At 40.4% G+C, this 22,249-nt stretch overlaps 1 protein-coding gene across 3 annotated transcripts in view; it reads right to left on the bottom strand.

Annotated features, from left to right (window-relative positions):
• LOC143178348 (uncharacterized) overlaps positions 1–22,249 on the bottom strand; it is a 49,748-nt gene that overhangs the window by 2,758 nt on the left and 24,741 nt on the right. Inside the window, exons 1-3 of one of the 3 annotated variants that reach the window (XM_076376934.1) lie at positions 11,395–11,519; positions 969–1,364; positions 15–733 (exon numbers count right to left, since the gene is read on the bottom strand). In XM_076376934.1, coding sequence (XP_076233049.1) covers positions 15–733; positions 969–1,364 — 1,115 coding nt within the window. In that variant the 5' untranslated portion in view covers positions 11,395–11,519. Of the gene's footprint in view, positions 1–14; positions 734–968; positions 1,365–11,377; positions 11,520–22,249 lie in introns of those variants that run through there. The other 2 variants (XM_076376933.1, XM_076376932.1) reach the window with 2 other exon arrangements.

The raw sequence follows: 22,249 nt of genomic DNA, 5'->3' as shown, positions 1-22,249 counted from the left end.
AATATTATACTTACACACTGTCGTTATTGTTGTTATTACTGTTGCTATCATTACTACTATTATTATTACTGTAGTCTTCATTCGTTTTCACCACGTCCAAGATCACATTGCTCTCAGTGTGCTCCAAGTTCCTCGAATTATTCGTCTCATTGCAAGCATTGACGTAAATAGGTTCTGCTTCCCTCTCTTCGTCCTCAGAAACATAATTACAGTCCATCCCATCGTCCTTGCTCTCTGTTCTCGCAATATTAGTCGCTTCAATTTCAGTGTCCCTGCAGCCTTTTTGCGTCTTCGACCTGCCAATACCAGCCTTCTTTTTGGGCATCTTGGAACCATTTTCCATGATCATAGTCTTCTCATCGTCGTCGTCGTCGTCGTAGATCATCGTCGTTTCGTTCTCACTGTCAGTGACTATCGTCGGCGTGCATCTATTGGACTTGTTGAGGGTCGAGCCAGGCGACACGTCTGTGCTTTCACCTTCGCAGAAGCCTTCTGTGCTGAGCAACGAGGGGCTGCCCTCCGTGGTGGTGGTGATAATAGACACATCCGTGTTTTCGCTGCTCGTTAGACTCGTCTTCGAGATATCGCTCCCAGCGAAGCTGTGAGTCTTCTTCACTCCTCTGTCCAAGTCCTCGAGCGCGACAGGCACATTCGACGGGTTCAATTTCGTGATGATCTCGCACTTCAGGTTCTCGATGTCCTTGCTAATACTGCTGTCTTGCCTGCTGTCCACCTGCAATCAGGAAACGTGGCATTAGAAATCACTGAACTTTCTCTGTGAACAGCGAGGAACGAAATACAGTATTCTCTCGATAAATGTGAAACCCTTAGGACCAAAGAGTCACATTTATCGCATAGGTAGGGTAAAAGACCCTATTACTGTGTCTGAACCTATTACTATGCGTTACACAGATTTTATATGAAAAGTGCAGTAATAGGTTCAGAATTTATTCAGGGATCGAGCTTACTTCGAGGCTGGACGCTTGCAGATCGTGTCTCTCGATGTCTGTCGCCTCGATGTTCATCGAGGATTTGCCGAAGGTTTGCTCGCGCTTGCATTTGATGTAGTTCTTCGTGTAACGCCTGAGCCTCGCGATCTCGAGCTGCTGGTTCCTTATCACGTTGTCTTTCTCGCAGAGCAACTGCCTGATCGATTTCTGCTCCTGCTTCAGCCGCGCCTCCAGCACGAGCAGAGCACGGAGTATCCGAGAGAGCTGCTGATCCCGAAGAGTTCTCTCGTACTCATGACTCGCGGTCCGATTGTCCAGCTCTTTCACCAGATCACGGCACTTCTTTGTGGCCGCTTTCAAGGACTCCTGGGTACGAACCAGCTCTTGCTTGAGTGTCCGTACCTCGGTCTCCATCTGAAAAATATTTCTCTGGTTAGAGAGGATAGCTTGTTGGAAGTGAAGAATTATTCTTGTATCAATCAGAATTACTAGCGACGAAATAGAGAAATTAAAATGGTTTATGGAGAAAATATAACATAAGAAAATAAGCTTAATTTAATTAAGATTCTTGAGAGATTAGAAAGTATTTATAGTAAATTATTGTGCTAGTAATTTTGATCTTGTTGGTACTTCTAATATGTTGATATTGTGAGATCTAAGATACCTACATGGTTCCTTAATTTTTTAAAAGTTTCTTCTATTTTCTGTAGAAACTATTTCTTGTAGAAATTTTTGATTTATTTCAGATGAATTGAACTTACTTCACGGAAGGCTTTTACGAATTTTTCGAGTATCTTTTATACTTATTTCATAAAACTTGAAATCACAAATGGAACAACAAAGTTCCAGTATTAAAATCATAAATCCAGCGTGGAAAACGTTTCCACCCATACAAAAATAAGTCCAGATTCTAGAGCTACTGAAATCGAACGCTCGAAGGATGCAAGTTTACTGCAACCCAAGGAGGAACAATGCGAATGGCAAGAAAGAGAGCGAAGCGAGGACCTTCACTTTGTTCCACGAGAAGAGAAGCCTGAAGGTTGACTCTGGAGGGACCCTGGAATTCGTCCAGGTGTAGACAGCGACGAAGACCGGAAGGACCTGACCTGAGCAGGAGCTGGTAAGCCAAACAGGCAAAAAAATAAGGGGGACCCAGCCGAAAATAAAAAGGGGACTCATTGTTCGACTCCTGGCTTAAGGTCTATTTCGCTCTACGCCCCTTCGTCGCTGTAGCTGCACGAAATCTGCCAAACTGGATCATTGTCAATGGAAGTGATACGTTGACAGAAGTAATGGGCGAAGATTGACAGTGGCTATAACATGCTTAATGTGTACTCATATATCATAATGTAGATGTGAAAATATAATTGAAATAAAATTATCTCAAAGGAACTCTTTTGTCTTATCACAATTATCACCTGGGTATGTAGCTTGGATTAGCTATTTTTAAAGACAGTGGTTAATTATACTAACCACCCTTTTCTGCATCTATGCTATCTTTCGTTGTTGATCACTACAACTACAAAATAAAAGGTATACAAAAAGAAAGTGGTTCAGAATAATTTCCAAAGTATTCCCTGAAAATTCTCTTCAAGAATTCTACCGAAGGAATTAAGACAGTGATTCTATTTAAAAATAAGGCTACATATTTGTAATCTTTTAATCTTCATCGAAATTCTGCTTTCTCATTCTCTCGCCGCTTCAGAGGCTCTCATAATTTTCACTCTTGGAAGAAACGAATTCCTGCGCAGCACACGGCCATTAGTCATCCGTGTGAATGAGATAAGGCAGCGCGTGGATGACACTGTTTCTCAGATTTCGCATTCCACGACAGCAGAACCGCGCATTCCGATCGAAGATCGACTGCTCTGGATTCAGTGCATATGGAACACGTCGTACCGGAACCATTAAGACCGAGTTCGTGGGATGTCAGGAAGTGGAGTGGAAAGCGCGTTGTAAATATCCTCGGCACGATTCCGTTACCTTGAAATGTTCCTTAATTGAAAAGACGCGTTCTCCTTCCCGCCGCGATTAGCATCTCGCAATTTAATTGCACGCCCGAGACTCGTCGATACGATGCCCCAGCGAGCGTCGAACATGGACAAATTACTCGTGCTGTTGCTTTCCCTCCGCGCAATCGTTTTTCAATCGCGATCCTTGTTTTTCCACTTCCCGATCGTGCAACGTCTTTTTACGTATTCGACAGATCGAGAAATAATTATTATATCTGAATGAGATTAGATCACGCTCTGCATGGGACTTCTGGCGCTTTTTAGAGTGTGCAGCAGTGGTGCGTTAAATAGATGTTACCTTGGGGGTGCTTGAATCGTTTCGAGGGGATGCATGGAATTTCGTAGTATTTTGGGAAATATTAATTTGTATGGAGCATGGATTGCATTGATAAAATATGGAGCAGTAGTGAATTATATGTAAATTACCTCATACTTAGGTAGCTACAATATATTGAATATTTGTATATTTGTATATTTAAGTATTTGAGTATTTGAATTTTTGAATTTTTGAATTTTTGAATTTTTGAATATTTGAATATTTGAATATTTGAATATTTGAATATTTGAATTGTCCCAACACTACTTTCTCCATCAATCGTACAAATACACTTTCATAAAATGAATATACCTACTACCATTTCAACACACTACTTCTCTTAATAATAGAACTAACTATCCAGATGGTCAGAAAACATTTGAGAACCACTAATACAAAATAGCTACATATTATATAAACTGTACTACTAAACTAGACCACCTGAACACGTTCAGTTCCATCCCTCCACAGACTGATCCCATAATACAACTGAAATTGCGGTCTACATGCAGTTTACGAGTCGTATCTCGAAGTAAGAATTCCGATCGGTACACTAAGGCAAAAGTGAACGTTTATTCGCGAGTAATTGCGGGTTACAGGAAAGCTGGACCTATGAGAAACGTCGAAAGGTAATAGCAGAACAACCGCGAAGAGGACGTCATCGTTTTCGTTCGACTAGAACAGAGTCCGCTGTCAGTGGCGCGATGAGTCCTGCTGGCGGTAAATTTATGGAAAGCAACGGAAGATCGCAGGAAGCCGCAAATTTTCGCGGCTGTACACGCTGTAATTACACGCAGGCCGACTGCCGCGCTGGAGGAACATCAACGCGAAATGAGAGCTGGTTTGGGACTGACATTTCGAACTTCTCATTGCACTTCGATATTTGAGCAAGAGAGGGTTGTTTTTTCCTAAAACTTTTTCAAGTTCAGATGTGTCTACGGAGCTTAATAAATTTTTTTCGGGACTCACTTTGTAGTAGATTTCAAGCTTGAAGCTTCCTCTTTTCAACCAGCTTTTAAAATTTGATGTACGACTTTTTTTTGCCGAGTTATCGCGGTCTGAATGAAAACTGTACCTCGGATTATTTTATCACCAGCGGAACACTTCATTCAGACCGCGATAACTCGGCGAAAAAAAATCGTATATCACTCGTCAAGGTCTCATTCAAAAGAGGAAGATTCTAGCTTTAATATCCCCTCAAGAGAAGTCACAAAAAAAATTCATTAAGTTCCTGAGAGTCGTCTGAATTTGGAGAATATTCGGAGGAAAACCACCTTCGGTTTCACGTCTTGTCGTGGAGTGGAGAATTTTTTTCTGACAAATTCAATTCATGGGTGTAAAAGTAGAGGCTTTGCCCTTTGAAATGAGTCCAGGCTCAGGTCCCTGCGATTTTTTTTGACAAAGTTACAGCAGCTCAAAGATTGGCAATTTTTTCGACATTTGGATCACTTCGCAATTCTATGGCCGCTGGACTCATTCTTCATTCAGACCGCGATAACTCGGCAAAAAAAAATCGTAGATCACTCGCCAAGGTCTCGTTCGAAGCGGGATGGTTGTAGCTTCAATTTCCTCTCGAAAGAAATCGCAAAAAAAATTTATCAAGTTCCTGAGAGTCGCGTGAAGTTAGAAAACATTTGGGTTAAAACCATCCTCTCTTTCTCCATGTGTCGTGGAGTGGAAGATTTTTTTCGGAGAAGTTCAATTCAGGGGTGTAAAAGTAGAGACATTACCCTTTAAAATAAGACTAGGCTCACTGCGGTACGATTTTTTTTCATAAAGTTACAATCGCTCAAAGATTGGCAATTTTTTCGACATTTGGATCACTTCGCGATTCTATGGCCGCTGGCTCATTCTTCATTCAGACCGCGATAACTCGGTAAAAAAAAATCATAGATCAATTTTTAAAGGATCCTTGGCAAGGGGAAGCTTCAGACTTGAAATCTACTACAAAATGAGTCCCAGAAAAAATTTATTGAACCTCATACATACGTCTGAACTTGGAAAAAGATTTGGGGAAAACCACCCTCTCTTTCTCCATGTATCGTGGAGTGGAAGATTTTTTTCGGACAAGTTCAATTCAGGGATGTAAAAGTAGAGACTTTGCCCTTTAAAATGAGTGTAGACTCATCTCCCTGCGATTTTTTTTCACAATGTTACAGCAGCTCAAATATCGACAATTTTTCAACCCAAAATTGGTAATCCTTCAACTTTGCTCCAAAGTGTACACACATAATTCTTCAAAAAAATTCCCTCATCTTTAACTAATCCCTTCTACTGCAACACTTTAATCAGTGAAATACTCTCAGCCCTAAGAAGAAGACTCACGAAGAGCCTTCAACTACTTGCTACCCCACAAAGCTACACAAACCCCACGAAATCAGACATTCGACATGATTTTCGACATCACTGTCCCCTGCAGGACGAGCTACCTTGGCAATATTTCTCTCAGTCGATCCTACACGCTAACTTATACCGCGATTAATGTACCCTTTAATCTATCAACTGCGCCCCGTAGTAAATCATCCTGCTTCTAATGATAGCCTGTTTTTCTTCAATCCCCGTAACACGCTGTAATTTTCAGGCGACTTATCCGCGTCTTTTTCTACTGGACCGATAGCACAGCTAGCAAGGGAGCTACGAGGGAAACCATTAACGTCCGATTATTTGCTGTAGTTGATCCGCGGATGTGTTCGTTTTAAATCGAAAGCAGATATCAACCGCTCCCTCTGCCCCTTCACCCAAGAGTTTTTCGAGCTTCTATCGCGGGTTAATTCTCTGTAATCGTGTACGAGGCAATTTTAATTCATTTGGATAGGATGGCTTTCTGATGAACGCGGGGCGTACTTTGCGGCCGACGCGCGGCGGAGGACGAGCCAGGATGGCGGGATTGAGTTATGGCTTATTCTTCGCTGATAGCGAGGGGAAAAGCAGTAGAGGAAATTGGATTCTACGGGGTTGGGACGCTGGGTTGTTCCCATAGAGATGGAGAAACTGATGGGAGAAAGAAATAGGGAATATTTTGTGGAGGAAGGGCAGAGACACTGGTCGTGGTTCGAGGAACGAATTTGGTCTAGATTAAACCTTTGGGTGTGAAAGTTCAGACTGTTTGTGGGCTGTGTTCACTGGACACCTAGATTAGAACAGTGTACGACTACTGGGTGTACCGTGGTGAGAGGGCAATATTTCAGGGACTGATTCAGAACCTAAGAATAATGAAAAAGGTTCATGTGTACATGACCTTGTATTTCAGATTTGAGTTGACATTAATTCTCAGCGTCCTATTCATGGATAATAATTTAAAATCGTTTTCTAGTTTGGATTATTCAGTATACGTGACACAGAGACGTCAGAGACGTCAGAGATCTTCGAAGCTGTACTTTTCCTAACAACGAATCATATTCTGTGTCTATGACGTCAGAGCTGGAATTCCCCCAAGATTGCGAAAATATTATACATTCATGGTAAGGCCTAGAAAGTGCGGATGACTCGACCGTGCCCTGAATGCCAATGATTGCAATGAGCGAACACTATTGTAGGGTCGAGTAATCAATCATACTGTGCTATTTAGAGCTAATCAGAAATCTAGGTAAGACAATCTGCGAATAAAGATTAAATAAATAATAAAGATATGACTGAAAGTTAATTTCAAGCAAGAAATGATGCATTGTTACTGAGCTATTATTAATGACGATTAATAAATAAATATGCTAGGTTATAAACACTTTCACGAGAAATTTTATTTGTTCATATTTTCTTACTCTACACTCTACTGATATGAATTTTGATAACTTCATAAAGAATTGAATGTTATTTGTTCTATGCAATTAAAATAAGATACCAATTACGAGCAGAATATTTTATTATCGATTGTTCAAGCTTTCAAATTTCTTTTCTGTGGGAGTGGCTTATTAATTCGTTATTTATAGATTGAACGTCTAATTAGCTGAATACAAGTTGAGTCGCGGTCAGGTGTACCTGGTATCTAGTTTTGAAATAAATCACTAAGTAATTGTGGACAAAGATTAATTTTCAAGGGTTTTTATTTCTATATGGTGAGTATCCTTCATAACATCCTACATATATGGTGTAAAAACCTCGAATGCACCATAAAAACATTTACCAACAAGCTGACCATTAATAACAGGCTCTTACTTAGAAGGAACTCTTTAGAAACTCAGAAGACAGAGTAGATTGCAAGGTTACCAAGTTATTAGGACCGAAGTTTCTCAGGCTGTCTGCAGCGCTAGAAATTATACATCCCTTGAACAAGCAGAAATAGATCGTATTACGAAGATCTAGAATCTAAGCACTTGCTTTTTACGAGGTTTCAGGATAATTCAAATGAAAACACTGTACTTAACACGGTTTAAAGATTCTATGCTTCTTTCGAATTAAAATAGACTTTAATTGCACTCTTGGAACTATTAGCTACTACTATAATTATACTATTATTAAGAATCTGAGTCCTTATTTAGAGGAGACTCTAAGGAGAAAATTGTCTAACATGTTTTCGATACACCATGTTCTCATATGCCTTTTAGAAGCGAAACTGATTAACTCCACTTGCCCTGAAAACCGCAATTTTATTGTAACTATAAATATATCTATTTTTACGAGGTGTAGTAAATTACAAAAGTCAAACTCAAAAACGAATTATATGATATTGCAATAAACGCGACAGTGTTACTACATGGACCACGAGCCATAAAACTAGACCTGCTATCTCATGTATAGGTACAGAAATCCATGTCACCTAGATTAAAAAACAGTTCTTCAATCTTGTGTCCCCTTTATCCTCAATTTTGAAAACCTCTGTATTTCCCTTTACTATCGAATCGATGACACGAAGGCAGTCCAAGTTTCCAAATCGTGGGACAAGAATCTCCATTAGAGAATCTAGACCTGATTTACAATTTGAAGGAGCTAGCCTAATCCACGCTTCCCCTGTGGGTGAACGAGTCTTCTGAAGGCTGGGACACCCACATCTGTATCCAGTTCAGGTCACGAAGTGGCTCACGGAGGTGACGAAAAAGTGTGCTGCCACTTTCTCCGTGCTGCGTTGTTGACCAACGGTTTTTCGGTCCATCGAGGTGCACGATAGGAGGTCAAACACGACTCGTCAGCACGCGTGGCGAGACACCTCGTGTCGGTCAGGCACATGTATACAGTTAGAGATTCTTCACGCGAGCACCTCGAGCAATGCTGCTTTTCCACGTCTGCGTCGAATCTTGGAGTCGAATCGAGAGGTGACTGGTTTTCTACGAGCTATTCAAGGGTGAACAGTACCTGTTGCTCTGATCGACATTGGTGGACCACTCCTCTAACGCTATTGTTGGGTTAGCTTCGCTAGATTGTGAGCTGTTGGTGTACTTATCTACTGTTTCTTGAGATTATTTAGAGTACAGGGTGATCCTTATCTGAAAACTCTCAGAGTGTTGGCAGCATTTATTTTAATTGCTGTTAGCATTGTAAGTGTTGCCAAGACCTATTTTAGAGGGTTTCCAGTTAAACTGATCACTCTGTAGAGTCTTGCTTGTTATATTTGGAACTTTTGGTAAGACTGGGTTATAGGAATACAAGTTAGTCTCAGAAACAGGTAGGTACTTTTAATATTGTAAGGTCGCTAGAGAATGTATTCAATCCTAAATATCATGTCCTAAGTTCTAAATATAATAAATGATCATTAAGGGAAGCAGTTCAAAGCCTAAAATAAGTTTCACATTGACACAGAACATACTTTCAAGTTACTTAAATTCAAAGTCGCTTGACTAACTCGTACAAGGCTTCTATTGCCTTCGCCGAATTCTTATTCAGAAGCGCATGCAGAGGTGAAGGCAATTGTCTTCATTGCCACTACGTCTCTTCTCTACTAAATGCGTTAACCTTTAGGTCTGAGCTACAGGATTCGCGGCATGCAACAAAATCGACGAGGATGATGAAACCGAAGAGATCGCATCTGTTCTCAAGTGACGTCGACCTGGCATTCTCTTCTCTAATAACTTAGAAACACACTTTCTCTGGAGCTACGATGTAATGGACAAACTGGGATGCATAATTAGTACACGAAACGTGGAATAACTCTACAGTGATTTTTCGCTACTAGCTCATTGGTAGTCCTACCATTTCTTCGAATTAATCCTAGAAATGGAAATTTACCTGAGGAAGAGGTAGAAATTTTATGATACCACAACTTGTGAAATTTGGTAGAGCTCAGTTTGAGCTATTTTCTGTTTGAAAAATTCTCAAAATTATTTACCGCCACATAAGCCTTTAAATTTGATATTTCATGTTTAAATTTGATATTCAAAAGTTTTTTAAAATGACTCCTAGTGTTAAGTTGCTGTTCTCTCAACCTCATTCCTGGCAAGATAAAAACGACTTGTCGATTCATGAACTGAGATCAGAAGCGTGTATGTACATTAGCTCTACAATCTCACTGCTACGTGGTAACGAGTCTCGAGATTACGAGTGAAGACTGTGATCACATCTGTTAGGACCTCCCGTGGTTTCATTGCCTTCATATAAATCAACAAGTATAAATATTCTGACATGGATAAAAGATTTCTCGTGATAAAAAGCTGAATTAACTTCGTCATATCGGTGCGTCAAGTTTAAACGCCTGCTTCTCGCGAGTCAGTGTTTAACACGGAATCGTGTCATTGTCGTGCAGCCTTCTTCGATTGCGTCAGGCCACCTTATTACAAACGTTGTAATAATTATCGTTCGATTTTTCGCGTTTTATAGCCATACGATATAGCGTCTGTCGATTAAATTTTATTGCTATGTATGTAAGAAGGTAATAATCACTTCGAATTAATCTTTAGGTGGTCGTGAAATTGCCATGCAAAGAATTTGAAACTTTCAATTCCTGTAATATTGTATGGAATGCTGAAGTTGCATTTTAAGTGAATTCTAAGAATTAAAATCGTAACGTGGAATTTTCGTAGAAGGGGAGTGATTGTTTTGTTTCAAAGAAGAAAAAAGATTTGTATAGCTCCTGTAAATAATAAATATTCTAATATTTAACAAAAAGGGCCCTTAACTCTCAACTACTAGTAGAAATAAAAATGGAGTTCAAGGAGCACTACGAAATTAATTAAAAAAAAATAGCAACCTAAGTTTCACCTATATAAAAATTTGAGTCGACTGAAGTACTCATTAGACTTATCTTCCATTAATCACCGACAGTAATAAGATACTTAAACAGTATCTATTAGATAGTATACTGATAGATAAGATACAATTAAAATTCAATTTCCAAGATTCAACGAGAATAAAATAATTTCATAATTTCTCTTTTCACAAATTGCTCCACAATCACGTACATAACTATTACACTATGTTTACTTTCGTCTCAGTATTATTTCAACGTTGTCATACATTCTCAGCCTGTACTCCCAGTTTCCCAGAAGAAGTCAGAAACCAGTAGCTAATTAGCATATTACATGCATTCCTACTGCTCTGCGCGCAAGAGCGCGTAATTTAACTTTTTTTTATGCGAAGCCTACGCACACTTATTTCACGTTCTATCTCCCAATACCATACATAGTATGTTCACTGCCAACCTAAACTCTACCCAATTAAACTTGAAACATCCTCGACGCTCAGGTAATCCCATCGTAAAATTCGACACAGGTCTACAGTAGCGAAACTCTTTCGGGGCCTCTCAGGCCCAATTTCCACCGCGCATGCGTCTCCCAGAAGAATCACCACGCATCTCACTCCACGATCCCTCGACACCAATACTCAAGGATCAAGTACAACGAAATTCACCAAATCCTTTACATTCCTTAAATATAATTCTCCTTATGCAAGAAACAACCACTTAATATGTCACCAGCAGACTACCAAATAAAAAATAACACTCGTTATAATATCACGCTTCAAATATTGCCGCGCTTTCCTCTGTTTTTCTTTCACTGGCTACCTAAAACGAATGAGGATACTCTCCAAAGACCCTCTGACTCTACATAGAGTGTCTCAAAATCCCTGGAGACAGTATCAAAGACTCCAATAACAGTCTGCCTCTACACGAGTCCCCTGCGGTAGCAATTGCATTAAAAAGAAAAAAACCGAATCACAGGTATTATTTATCCTACCTGCCCCGTCTCGTTACCTCGATTTTCCACGCAGGCCGAGGTACAGTTATCCAATCCTAGGTCGACAGTCAGCGCACGTGACGGGCATGGCGCAGGCCCGATTTTCCCCGCACGATCACACACTGGCCCAGCCGAATTTCGCCCGATTTCGTGGCAACATTCTGTCACTGGTCCTCGAGGCATCTGTCGTGCGTCGCCTCCTCGAGGATGCCGGTTACGAGCGGCGTCGAGAGCGACCGAAGTGTACCGAAGGTCACCGAGCCCTTCCGAACAGCAGCGTGAACGACCGAACGTTTTCGCGTGCCTGACATATTGAGCTTCGAATTCTGAAACGATCGCGACTATTTCTGAGAGCCGCTGGGATATCGACGGTGCATTTTCGGGGACTGACCGAGTTTCGAGATCGTCGATGGCCCACGAGCGCCGCGCGAGACGATTCGAGGAGCGCGTGACGGTGGCTAAGCGTAGACGAGGCGAACTTTGGCTACGAACTGGTCAGTCGGGGAGTGGACAGTTAGGCCCAAGGGGGAGGGCACTGTGGTGGGGAGGGGGTTGAAGCAGACTCGGATTTGGGAGGCGATTTTCTAAGTGGGAAGCGGGACAGAGGTCTCTCGATGTAGGCTCGCGGTTCAAGTGTGAAATTAGAGGGGAGAAAGATTCTGAGGTCGAATTGCGTGGTCATCGTGTGATGTTAACGATTGTTTATGATAATGGATGTAATAGGGAGATTATGACGAAGATGTTCTATCGAGGAAAGTGGTCCACAGTTGAAATTTAAGTTTCAATTTATTTGAATGACCCAATTATCGACCTGATTATTTTCTGTCTTCTTTGTATGTAGGGCACATCTTGACACGATTTGATAAGAAAATGTTGGGACACTTTGTGGACAGAATTACAGACTTTACCTACTTGATACAATCTCGCGATTACCTATCCATAGACACCTCACTACTTGAGGTCAGTTCCTCGACTAATAACTCACCAAATGGGAAGGTATAGCTAAAGAAAAGGGACACAAAAACAGAAACTTAACATAAATACAGCATTCTCCTCGTTCCTCCACTTTTAATCTGCCTCAAAAATAAATAACCTTGCACGTTTCAAAGGAACATTAAACTTCATTTCGAACCCACTTTAATTACGCTCGCTCGGGTCACGCTGAGATAGATAGAATCAGCTGGAAAACGACGGGAAGAAAAATCTAGATAAAAATATTCCGTTTGCGTACTTTTTGCCAATTTCTTACACGCGTAATCCAGTAAATTGGCGTCGAGCTCCTGAAGCGTGACTTCTAAGTGCAGCCCTGGATCACGGGCCCAGGCGGGGAGAAGGAAGAAAGCGAGGGGAACTGGTAAGAGGGAGAAGGAAGGAGCCCTGTTCCGCGTGCACGAATGTGCGTGTCTATGTGTGGCTGGGTCAGTTGAAAACAGGTAGGGCCCATCGATAGACCGCGCGTAATGTAAACGCGAACGAAACATGTCCTGTTTCAGGTAAACCGTGGAACGAGCCTGGCCGTGTTGCCACCCACGTCATTACCAGTCGAAGTAGCGAACAGCTGACTCGAGCAGTCTTCCTGACTACGGCGTGCCAGGATTCGATGATCGGATATCGTCGGCGTTTAAAATTCTTTCGCTGTTTTCTGCGAGACTTCTGAACAGGTGTCGCCAGCAATGGACATTTATTATCGTTATATAAATAATTTTCCCCCTCTATTTATACAGATGTCTTGCTTCACGTTATAAACTAAGCTGAATTAATTTCTATTCGCTTTAAAAGGGTTAAGTAGCCGTGTCATGCGCATACGTGGTACCGTTTGTGTCAAAGGTTCTCAGTTTTCACAGCGACATAAGATATCAGAGTCCCTGGAATGTTATCACCACGGCCAGTCCGTTCTTGATCTTGTCTCTCGATGAGATCGTTTTCAGCTATGCACGACCAGCGATTGTCCTAGAAAACGAGATTCTACTGGTCGGCGCCTGGTCCCAGGTAGTTGTGCAATCACCTCGTAGCGACATCGAGACCTTCCTCTTACGCGCGGCTGAGTGCCTGGTTTTTGCGGAAGTCGCCTTCCAGGTACACCTTTGACGCCAGGATTACCAAAGGCAGACTAAACGACTCGTGACAGTTATTTATCGCGTGTAGGCTTGCCGTGGGAATTCTCTTTTTTGGTATATTGGGGGAAATTGGGAGGCGAGGGAAGAAATAATTGGTGAGGCAATTGATATGGGTCTAGACCTTTGATCCTAGATAAGGCAGCTCTTATTTCTTCCTCCACCTTCCAATTTCACCCACTGGTCTCAAGGAGAAAATTCGTATGGCAACCCTGATCACGCATCTCGTTACAGTTATGGAAACTCTTCTTAACATTCCAAAGGTCAGTGAAAATCCTCAAAGGATTTTAAACAAAAGAGGCCAACGCTATATCGAGAAGACAAATAAAAAAAAAGTCTCAAATAGCTCTATTAAAAATGGTGCAATAGGCTGTCTATCAAGTACAGTGACAGTCAACGTGTTAATCGTTGCTACTCCAAGTGGTGATCTCTGTATCCGTCTGTGATAGTTGATGGGACCCCATCGGCAACGTATGACGCCGGAAGTTGGCTGTCGAAGGATTACACCGGGACTCGAGGGTTTTTCTATCTGCGACTTATCGCGTTATAATTATTCGAAATAACTGATAACACCGGTTTCAGTACAAATAGAACACGTTTACGGTCACTGATTCTCGAGGGTTTATGCACGGGACACATATGCAGGAAGTTTTAAGCGACTGCCGGTCTATTATTAATCTTTTTCAGAATAAAACATCGCTTATCTGTCCTCTACGCGATAATTAAGGGTAGTGAGGAGTATGAAGACTGTTACTGGGTAGTATGCAATGTTATCAACGTTAATGTTGTAATTTAATAATCCTTTCCCCTGGATGAATGATGTCCTTACTTTAATGAGAATTGTACATGATGGCTGGGAAGTTAGCGAATGCTTGAATAACACAGAGATTAATCAAGTTTTAATAAATTCCAGAACTGTTAGTCGGTTGGCTTAATTAGATCGCCAGACACTGTTAAGTAATTTATTTTAGACGAGCTTTTATACAATCGACGAGTGCAGTTTATTTTTCATGGTGCTAGGAGGTATTGACCGTGACTGCAAGTGTAAAGTGTCATTTGCATTGTTCAATAAAATATTGTGTGTTTGCATTTTTACTGCAAATTTAATCAATTAGTTTCTGTGCTTGTAGTACTGATATCAGGGATAAACATTTATTCAAAATTGTTTTTGTTGAAGCTGGTTTGAATTTTTAAAAATTCAAATTTTGAAATCCTTGTCAAATTCTGACAAAATTTTTTTCGAAGATGCCGTTTACGGGAGCATAAAATTGGACTCTTCTCCTTCAATTTAAAAAAAAGATCAAGTCGCTGCGATTTTTTTTCGCAAAGTTACACCACTTCAAAGTAACCCTTGCATTTTTGCCATGTATTGACATTACCTCATGTATTATCAAAATGCAAGGGTTATTTTAAAGTGCTATAACTTTGCGAAAAAAAATCGCAACAACTTGATTCTTTTTTTAAATTAAAGGGGAAGGTCCCAATTTTATGCTCCCGTAAACGGCATCTCCGAAAAAAATTTTTCCAAGCCTGTCCATCCTGCCAAAGTTCGCGATTTTCAATACAGCAAATTGCAAAGTTTGACAATATGCACAAACTTGCCAAAATTTTTTTGAGAAATTTCATTTACAGTAGCGTATAGCTTGAACCTTCCCCTTTAATTTAAAAAAAAGATCAAGTCATTGCGATTTTTTTTCGCGAAGATACAGTAGTTTAAAGTAATCCTTGCATTTTTGGTATATACCGCCACTACCTCGTATGGTGTGAAAATGCAAGGTCTACTTCAAAGTGCTGTAACTTTGCGAAAAAAAATCGCAGCGACTTGATCTTTTTTTTAAATTGAAGGGGAAGGATCCAACTTTATGCTCCTGTGAACGGCATTTTCTAAAAAAATTTTTCCAGGTATGTGCATATCGTCAAAGTTGACAATTTTCAATATGAGAAACTGCAAAGTTTGACAGAACACATGGACGTGGCAAAATTTTTTTCGAGGATGCCGTTTACAGGAGCATAATATTTGATCCTTCCCCTTTAATTTATAAAAAAGATCAAGTCGTTGCGATTTTTTTTCACAAAGTTACAGCAGTTTAAAGTAACCCTTGCATTTTTGTCATGTACTGCCATTACCTGCTGTGCTGTAGAAATACAAGGTCTACTTTAAAGTGTTGTAACTTCGCGAAAAAAAATCGCAGCGACTTGAATTTTTTTATAAATTAAAGGGGAAGGATCAAGCTATATGCTCCTGCAAATGGCATCCCCGAAAAAAATTTTGCCAAGTTCGTGTGTTTCGTCAAACTTTCCAGTTTGCTATGTTAAAAATTGCCAACTTTGACCGGATGCACAAGCTTGGAAAAATTTTTTTTGAAGATGCCGTTCAAAGGGGCATAAAGTTGGACTCTTCTCCTTCAATTTAAAAAAAAGATGAAGTCGCTACGATTTTTTCTCGCAAAGTTACAGGACTTCAAAGTAACCACTGCATTTTTGCCATATACCAGTATAATCCGTTCAGGAGTAAAAATGCAAGGTCTGCTTTAAACTGCTGTAACTTTGCGAAAAAAAATCGTAGCGACTTGATATTTTTTTTAAATTGAAGGGGAAGGATCCAACTTTATGCTACTGAAGACGGCACCCTCAAAAAAAATTCTGGGAAATCCGTGCATTTCGTCAAACTTCGGAATTTTCACTACGATAAACATGTCCTCAGATTTAAGACATTACAGCAGTAGACGTGCACTGAACTTAAGATTGAGGTACAGTATCTTAAAATTAAAACTTCAGGCTTTAATTTAAAAAAAAATGTGATCCTATGACGATTTTTTGCGGAGTTATCATCAGTCAAAGTTAGCTGATTTTTGCCCAAAATTTTTCTATGCCAGAAATTTTTTGGGCAGTGTATTTATCTGCACAGAGAGACAAATGTATATTTAGTGGGGAGAATAATTAATAAAAAGTAGATTAGACAAGAAATGTCAATAAAAGAAATACCGCCAATAGTATCGCGAGGAAAGGTATCAGGTTTCATTACGACACCAGACTACGTATGTATCTCATTGACAATGGGACAAAAGCAACAGCCATATAGTCAGGACGTATCGATTCATCTATCATATTCATTGAATTCTATCGTCATCAGATTTTTCTGTTCTTACTGATGTACGAGTATGTATATACCTCCATAACAATATCCTCACTCTAATCTTCGATACCTACTCCTCACAAAACAACCAAAAATCCTTAAAAGACCCTTCACGTTGCCCTACTGTCCCACAACTCCCATCTTTTCCATTTCTAGATCAAGTCCACGAACCTTCGTCCAATAAAAACCTAAAGAAAAAGAAAATGTCAAAGAACGACACCTGTAGATCCCCACAAAAACGTTGAAAGTTGAAAAAAAGGCTGTCCATTAAACCCGTTTCCATCGAAGCTTAAGTACCGAGGAACACTTACAGCCCACCTTCTTACTTTTCCCATCCTAACACGAGGAGTTTCCCTCCACTTTGACGGAACAAAGGCACGAAGGAGCATAAAGCATCGAACGACTGTTTCGTCCTTGATCGTGACTCTATCGCGGGGGCAAAAAAGGCCAACGGGAATATTCGCCTTGGCGAGTCGGAGCGGCGGGGATTGAATCCTGCACGATAACGTCTCATCGATTTATTAACTCGGTTACCTTAGAAACCTGGTACGCCAGAGCCTCGGTCTGGCCTATACGGATAACCGTTATCACGATGCACGAATACAATCGATTTCTTACCGCTTGGCTGTACCCCTGCCAGAGTTTCGAGTCTATCTTCCTCCTGCACGACATTGTTCCGATGATTATTGTTCCACCCACTTCGCCCTTTTTCCGTACGAGTATTCTCGTTCCGCCCCGAGATAAGTGGAGCTCACCTCTGCGAGGGCTGGACTCCATTTACGGGAACTAGCGCCAGATCGCTCGATTTATTTTCCCCTCTCTTTCGTCTGTCTTTCCATTTTATCCGCGGGGAACAGAGATTTTTAACCGAGATATCTTTCGGTTGATTCACCCGACCCTGATTTGCATTCCTACAGGCTGATGTAACGATCGCGATTTCCTCGCTTGCAGGCTTCTGTTTGCCCTGGATTACGCACCCCTGTTTGGCGACGATTCCTCTTCGTTAATGAAGAATGAAGCTGATTTGTAGCTGTTGTTGGAGGCTTCTTGGGGATTTTTTGAGATGCCAGATTCTGAGGTTTGGTGGGGGATTCGTTTGGAATCTTGATATGAGCGAATTTGTTCGTTTGTTGTTTCTTTTCTCTTGCTTGTGGAAGGTGTCCTGTGTGGCGAAGGTGGAAATATTATGATATAGTTATGGAAGTAATTGAGTTAGAAGTTAGTGTAGGTATAGAGTACTAGTTGCAAAGTGAATGAGACGTAAGGCGATTATAATTGTGCTATACTATTTAGTATAGGTGGAAACAGAAATAGCCACAAAATTTCTCTGCTAAGAACTCGTTATTACTTCTGACATTTGCTCGAATTAATATCTACATCATTTGCTTCTTATTTCGCATTTAATTATATACCGTCATAAAAAAGAAGCAAATATACACGTTTAATCTGAAGCAATAAATTAGTTAAAACTCCATTTAATATGAAGTTATCTCTAATTAAATAATTTTACTATCTTTCAAGTATGCCAATATTCCTTTCATTACTTTTTATCGACCCACATCTCTTTATTTCTTTAATGAAGTCCTTCAAAGTGTTTCTCTTCATTCCATAACATGAAAGATTCATAATTACGGTACGCCTTCCACGTTATCATTACAAAATCATTCTTCAAATATTCCTTTAGCCTTCACCAGCTGGGGGATACAGTATCCAAAGTGCTCACCCATACCACTGCTGTTAATAGCACAATTACTTGCAGCAGTTAACGATTTTTCCACTTATTATCATTTTCACATAACAGATAATTCTCGAACACATTTAAGTAAAATATCACGGTGCATTGCAAAAATAACTTCCCCACCTCTGCAGGTGACAAGTGCATTAATATCAGTCGATCACGTTATCAGCATATGTCGTGTCTTCGTTTCAAAGAACTTCACACATCAAATTTATGCATTCAGATGATCCCAGCTCATTTCAGACGTCAACCTGGTTCAAACAAAATCACTGTCAGTGAACTGGTAAAATCACCAACAATCCCTCAATAACACAAACTTGTCCAGGCGTAGCAAAAATATCGTGTATATCGCGATCGTGTCGCCAAGTTTCTAAGCAACAAATACGATTTCTCACGAGAAGTCGATCGTGACTCGACGAATCTGCAATCGCTGCTATATGGTGTTAATTAGACGAAATTAATTGGCTCTCGGCGTTAAACGTGCTGGTCCTTCGTGGAAGATCTGCCATCGGGGAATTATGTAAATCAGGGTCTCCCATAGGTGTTGCAACACGCGGGGCTCTGCCACTTCTTTCAACCGTTTCCACTTTTACCGAAGCCTAAGTCACTTAGTGAGGCGTACTAATCATGAGAAGTCCTCTGAAAAGCATAAGGGACACTGCTTTCTAGAGGACTTCTCACGGAACACGTAAAGCACTAATCGCGTCCCACGAGAAGTCCTCTGAAAGCCATTAGGTGCAATGCTTTCCAGAGGACTTCTCATGGAACACGTATAGCACTAATCGCGTCCCACGAGAAGTCCTCTGAAAGCCATTAGGCGCAATGCTTTCCAGAGGACTTCTCATGGGCCAGGCACAGTACCTGCTCCTCGATTCCACATTCCACGCGTTGTGCAACGCCAGGCAAACATCGATCACAGTTGCGAATTCGCGAACAGAGGCTCGACGGTTTCACCGATCCACGGATGATGACATTATCGCTGTCAGGACGTTCACCGCGCACCGACGCGAACAAAGTCCATGTTCCGCGGGAAGAGGCGTGCGACTAACAGCGCTCGGGGAGCTCGCTCGTTATCGGAGCGTTACCAGCAGGACAATGATAACGGCGACGACAAATGACGCCGATCATCGTAAAGATACGCACGGATTACGATCGAACGTGCGTAAACAGATGTAAACAAGGAGACGAATTTCGAGCTGCGATAAGGAACGTGACTGTAGTTTTGTGTAGGTGTTCCACTGGTGGCACTGCAAAGTATAATGAACTGTCGTTTCGGTGAATGTGATTGGATGGATATGATCACTGAAGTAGATTTTAATTAACTGGAAATTTCATCTGATTGGACAAGTTTTGATTGTTTGTAGAAAGACTTACTTATTTTGGACATTATACAATAAAGATGTGGACACATTACTGTCACGTCACATATTATAGCAATTTTGTTTTATATTATGGCGAAATAGGTCTTAAACAAGAGGACTCAAGAAATAAATAATATCTTGAATACTGGCTCTATTCTAAAGGACATAAATGACGGCATAAGCTTGTTGATTGCTTTCGTAGAATTCCAATTTTAACATAAAATTTAGATAATGTAGTCTAGACGAGGAAAAGTGCCAGTTTTATGTAAACAAAAAGCTACGTGTACAGGGTGTCTAAAAACTGATGGTCACAGTTAATGCTCCACAGAATTTTGTAAAATATCACTCATATGTCTCTTTATGCCTAGGTGTCCTACTTAATAAAAGAAAAAAAAGACATATATAGCAAGAACTATTAAATCTTGCGTAAAAGTTAGAGTGTGTGGAGTCACTCACACTGCCAACAATAGCAATTGACGTAAATCATAAGTGTGTCTGGGAATTGACACATGTATAGAGCGATATTATAAATTTATCTTCGAATTAAGGGGAACCTATATTTATCAGACAAGCAAGACACCATTTAGTGTTAATAATCTGTGTAAACCAGCTAATCGCAAAGTTTCCGGTTTTAGGTGAAACCCCTTATTTCCGTCACACATTACGTCACTATGGGTCGAATTATAGTGTCGAGCAGACTGGTTGTTATCGTTTAACTGCCTCTTATCACAGTAATGGAGCCAGGTTTGGGCTCCCTCGAAATATTACACGATTGGTAGTTCAAAATTGCAGATAAAAAGATATTAGGATATTTTCATATTGCATCCCCTAAGAGGTAACAAATGAAAAACATAATATTCCTGGAAAAAAGAAATGGAAATCTCTATCTGCATAATCAGCTGCTTAATCACTGCAGTATGAAACATACGCCAGCTAGACTTTATTCGAAACTCTATTGTCTAAAATGCAAATGGCTAAATGGTTAAAGAAATGACTACCAATAAAATGAAATGCAATTACAATTAAATTCCAAGCGCAATTAAATGAAAGTTGAACATCTTTTATTTGTGAGAGTCTCCCTGCGAATCAGAGCAATTCAGACGAGTAATTTCATTTCCGAAGACACACCCGACAGAATCATGTTCAATTCCTGGCAAGAAAGTATATTAGATTATACCTTGTTAAGATCTCGTTCACGACGATAAATCATGTTCACTTTCTTCACTTGATAATTCTAATAATTTAATGAAACTTGTATCGCTTTTTTGGACAATAAACATGCTACAAATTAGATAGAAATTTTGATCTGTAATTAACCTTGGGCTTGTGAAACCTTTCCACCCGTATGTCCCTGGAAATCTCCTGTAGCATGTCCTAAGTGGAAATAGTTTGTACTCGTAGGACATCGTTTACGAACGCACACAGTCCTAACTGCGAGATATGGGTGCGTACGATCGTGTCACATCTGCATGTACAAACACACCCGCATCGATAGGCAAAAGCAGGTGTACAACAAAAGGGATGTCTTCTGTGTTCCTGCCACCTTTGACGCTGGACGTTTCGATAAGCATACACGGGAACTTTTTGCAATTTGACACGATAAAGTAGTTCGTGATGTCAAGAAACTACAATGTAGGTCGAGTCAAAAGTTCCTCGATACTTAAATACGTAGGTAGTTTTCGACGAGTGTCTATTGCTCTAGATTCTAGATAATTAGGGAACCTTATGGGCAGCGATCTGATCTGATATTAGCTAGTGATGAACTCCATAAAACAGAAAGCAGAGAAAAATGAAGGTACGATGAATAATGTAGTTGAAAATTGAGCTTGAAAGAAAGTGATGTATAATGAGTTGTTTGAAAGATGATTAGTTTTGTTCCTGAGATATTGAATCCTTGACTGCTTAGACACTTCGAATTTTTGTAATAAAAAGTCGTCGAGAAACGACTCTTCAAGCCTTGCAAATTTATTTTGCGTAACACTTTGTAGGTGATCGCTAATGGTTCACTTTCCTCAGACTTTACTTTTCAATTTTTATTTCTTTAATCGCCTGTGCCGATAAAGAGCATTTTTTTCATGGATATGATCTCGGCTCGCTTTCAGAAACTCTGACAGATATTCTGAACTCGATAACATTTGCTACCGACTATCTTATCGTTTTCTTCCCTCCTCGTTTTCCATCGACTGCTTTCGCTCGGACACAATGCGCGTTTATCTTGTCGATTATACCCAAATGTCCCTAAATCACGATCTGTATTAAATCCATGGGGTTTTTTAATTTGCACGAGGCTCATAAAGTAGTTTAATCGAGAGTAGAAATTGCTCTAGTCGAACAGATAATATGGCAATCAGCTAGAAATTATAATAGCTTCAAGCTGTTGAAGTCTAATGTCCAGCCACGAAAGTTGCTCCAGAAGGAGCAATTAGGTATAAGGAAATAGAACGTGAAAAACGATTTAGTCGCGCAGAAAATATCGTCGTGCTTTCCCGTTACCACGTGGAATGTAGTTATCGCGTTTGATAT

This window comes from Calliopsis andreniformis, chromosome 4, assembly GCF_051401765.1.
Source record: "Calliopsis andreniformis isolate RMS-2024a chromosome 4, iyCalAndr_principal, whole genome shotgun sequence".
NCBI classification, from domain to species: Eukaryota; Metazoa; Arthropoda; class Insecta; order Hymenoptera; family Andrenidae; genus Calliopsis; species Calliopsis andreniformis.
Note: the sequence above shows the minus strand (reverse complement) of the source record. Positions and strands in the feature narration are given on the sequence as shown.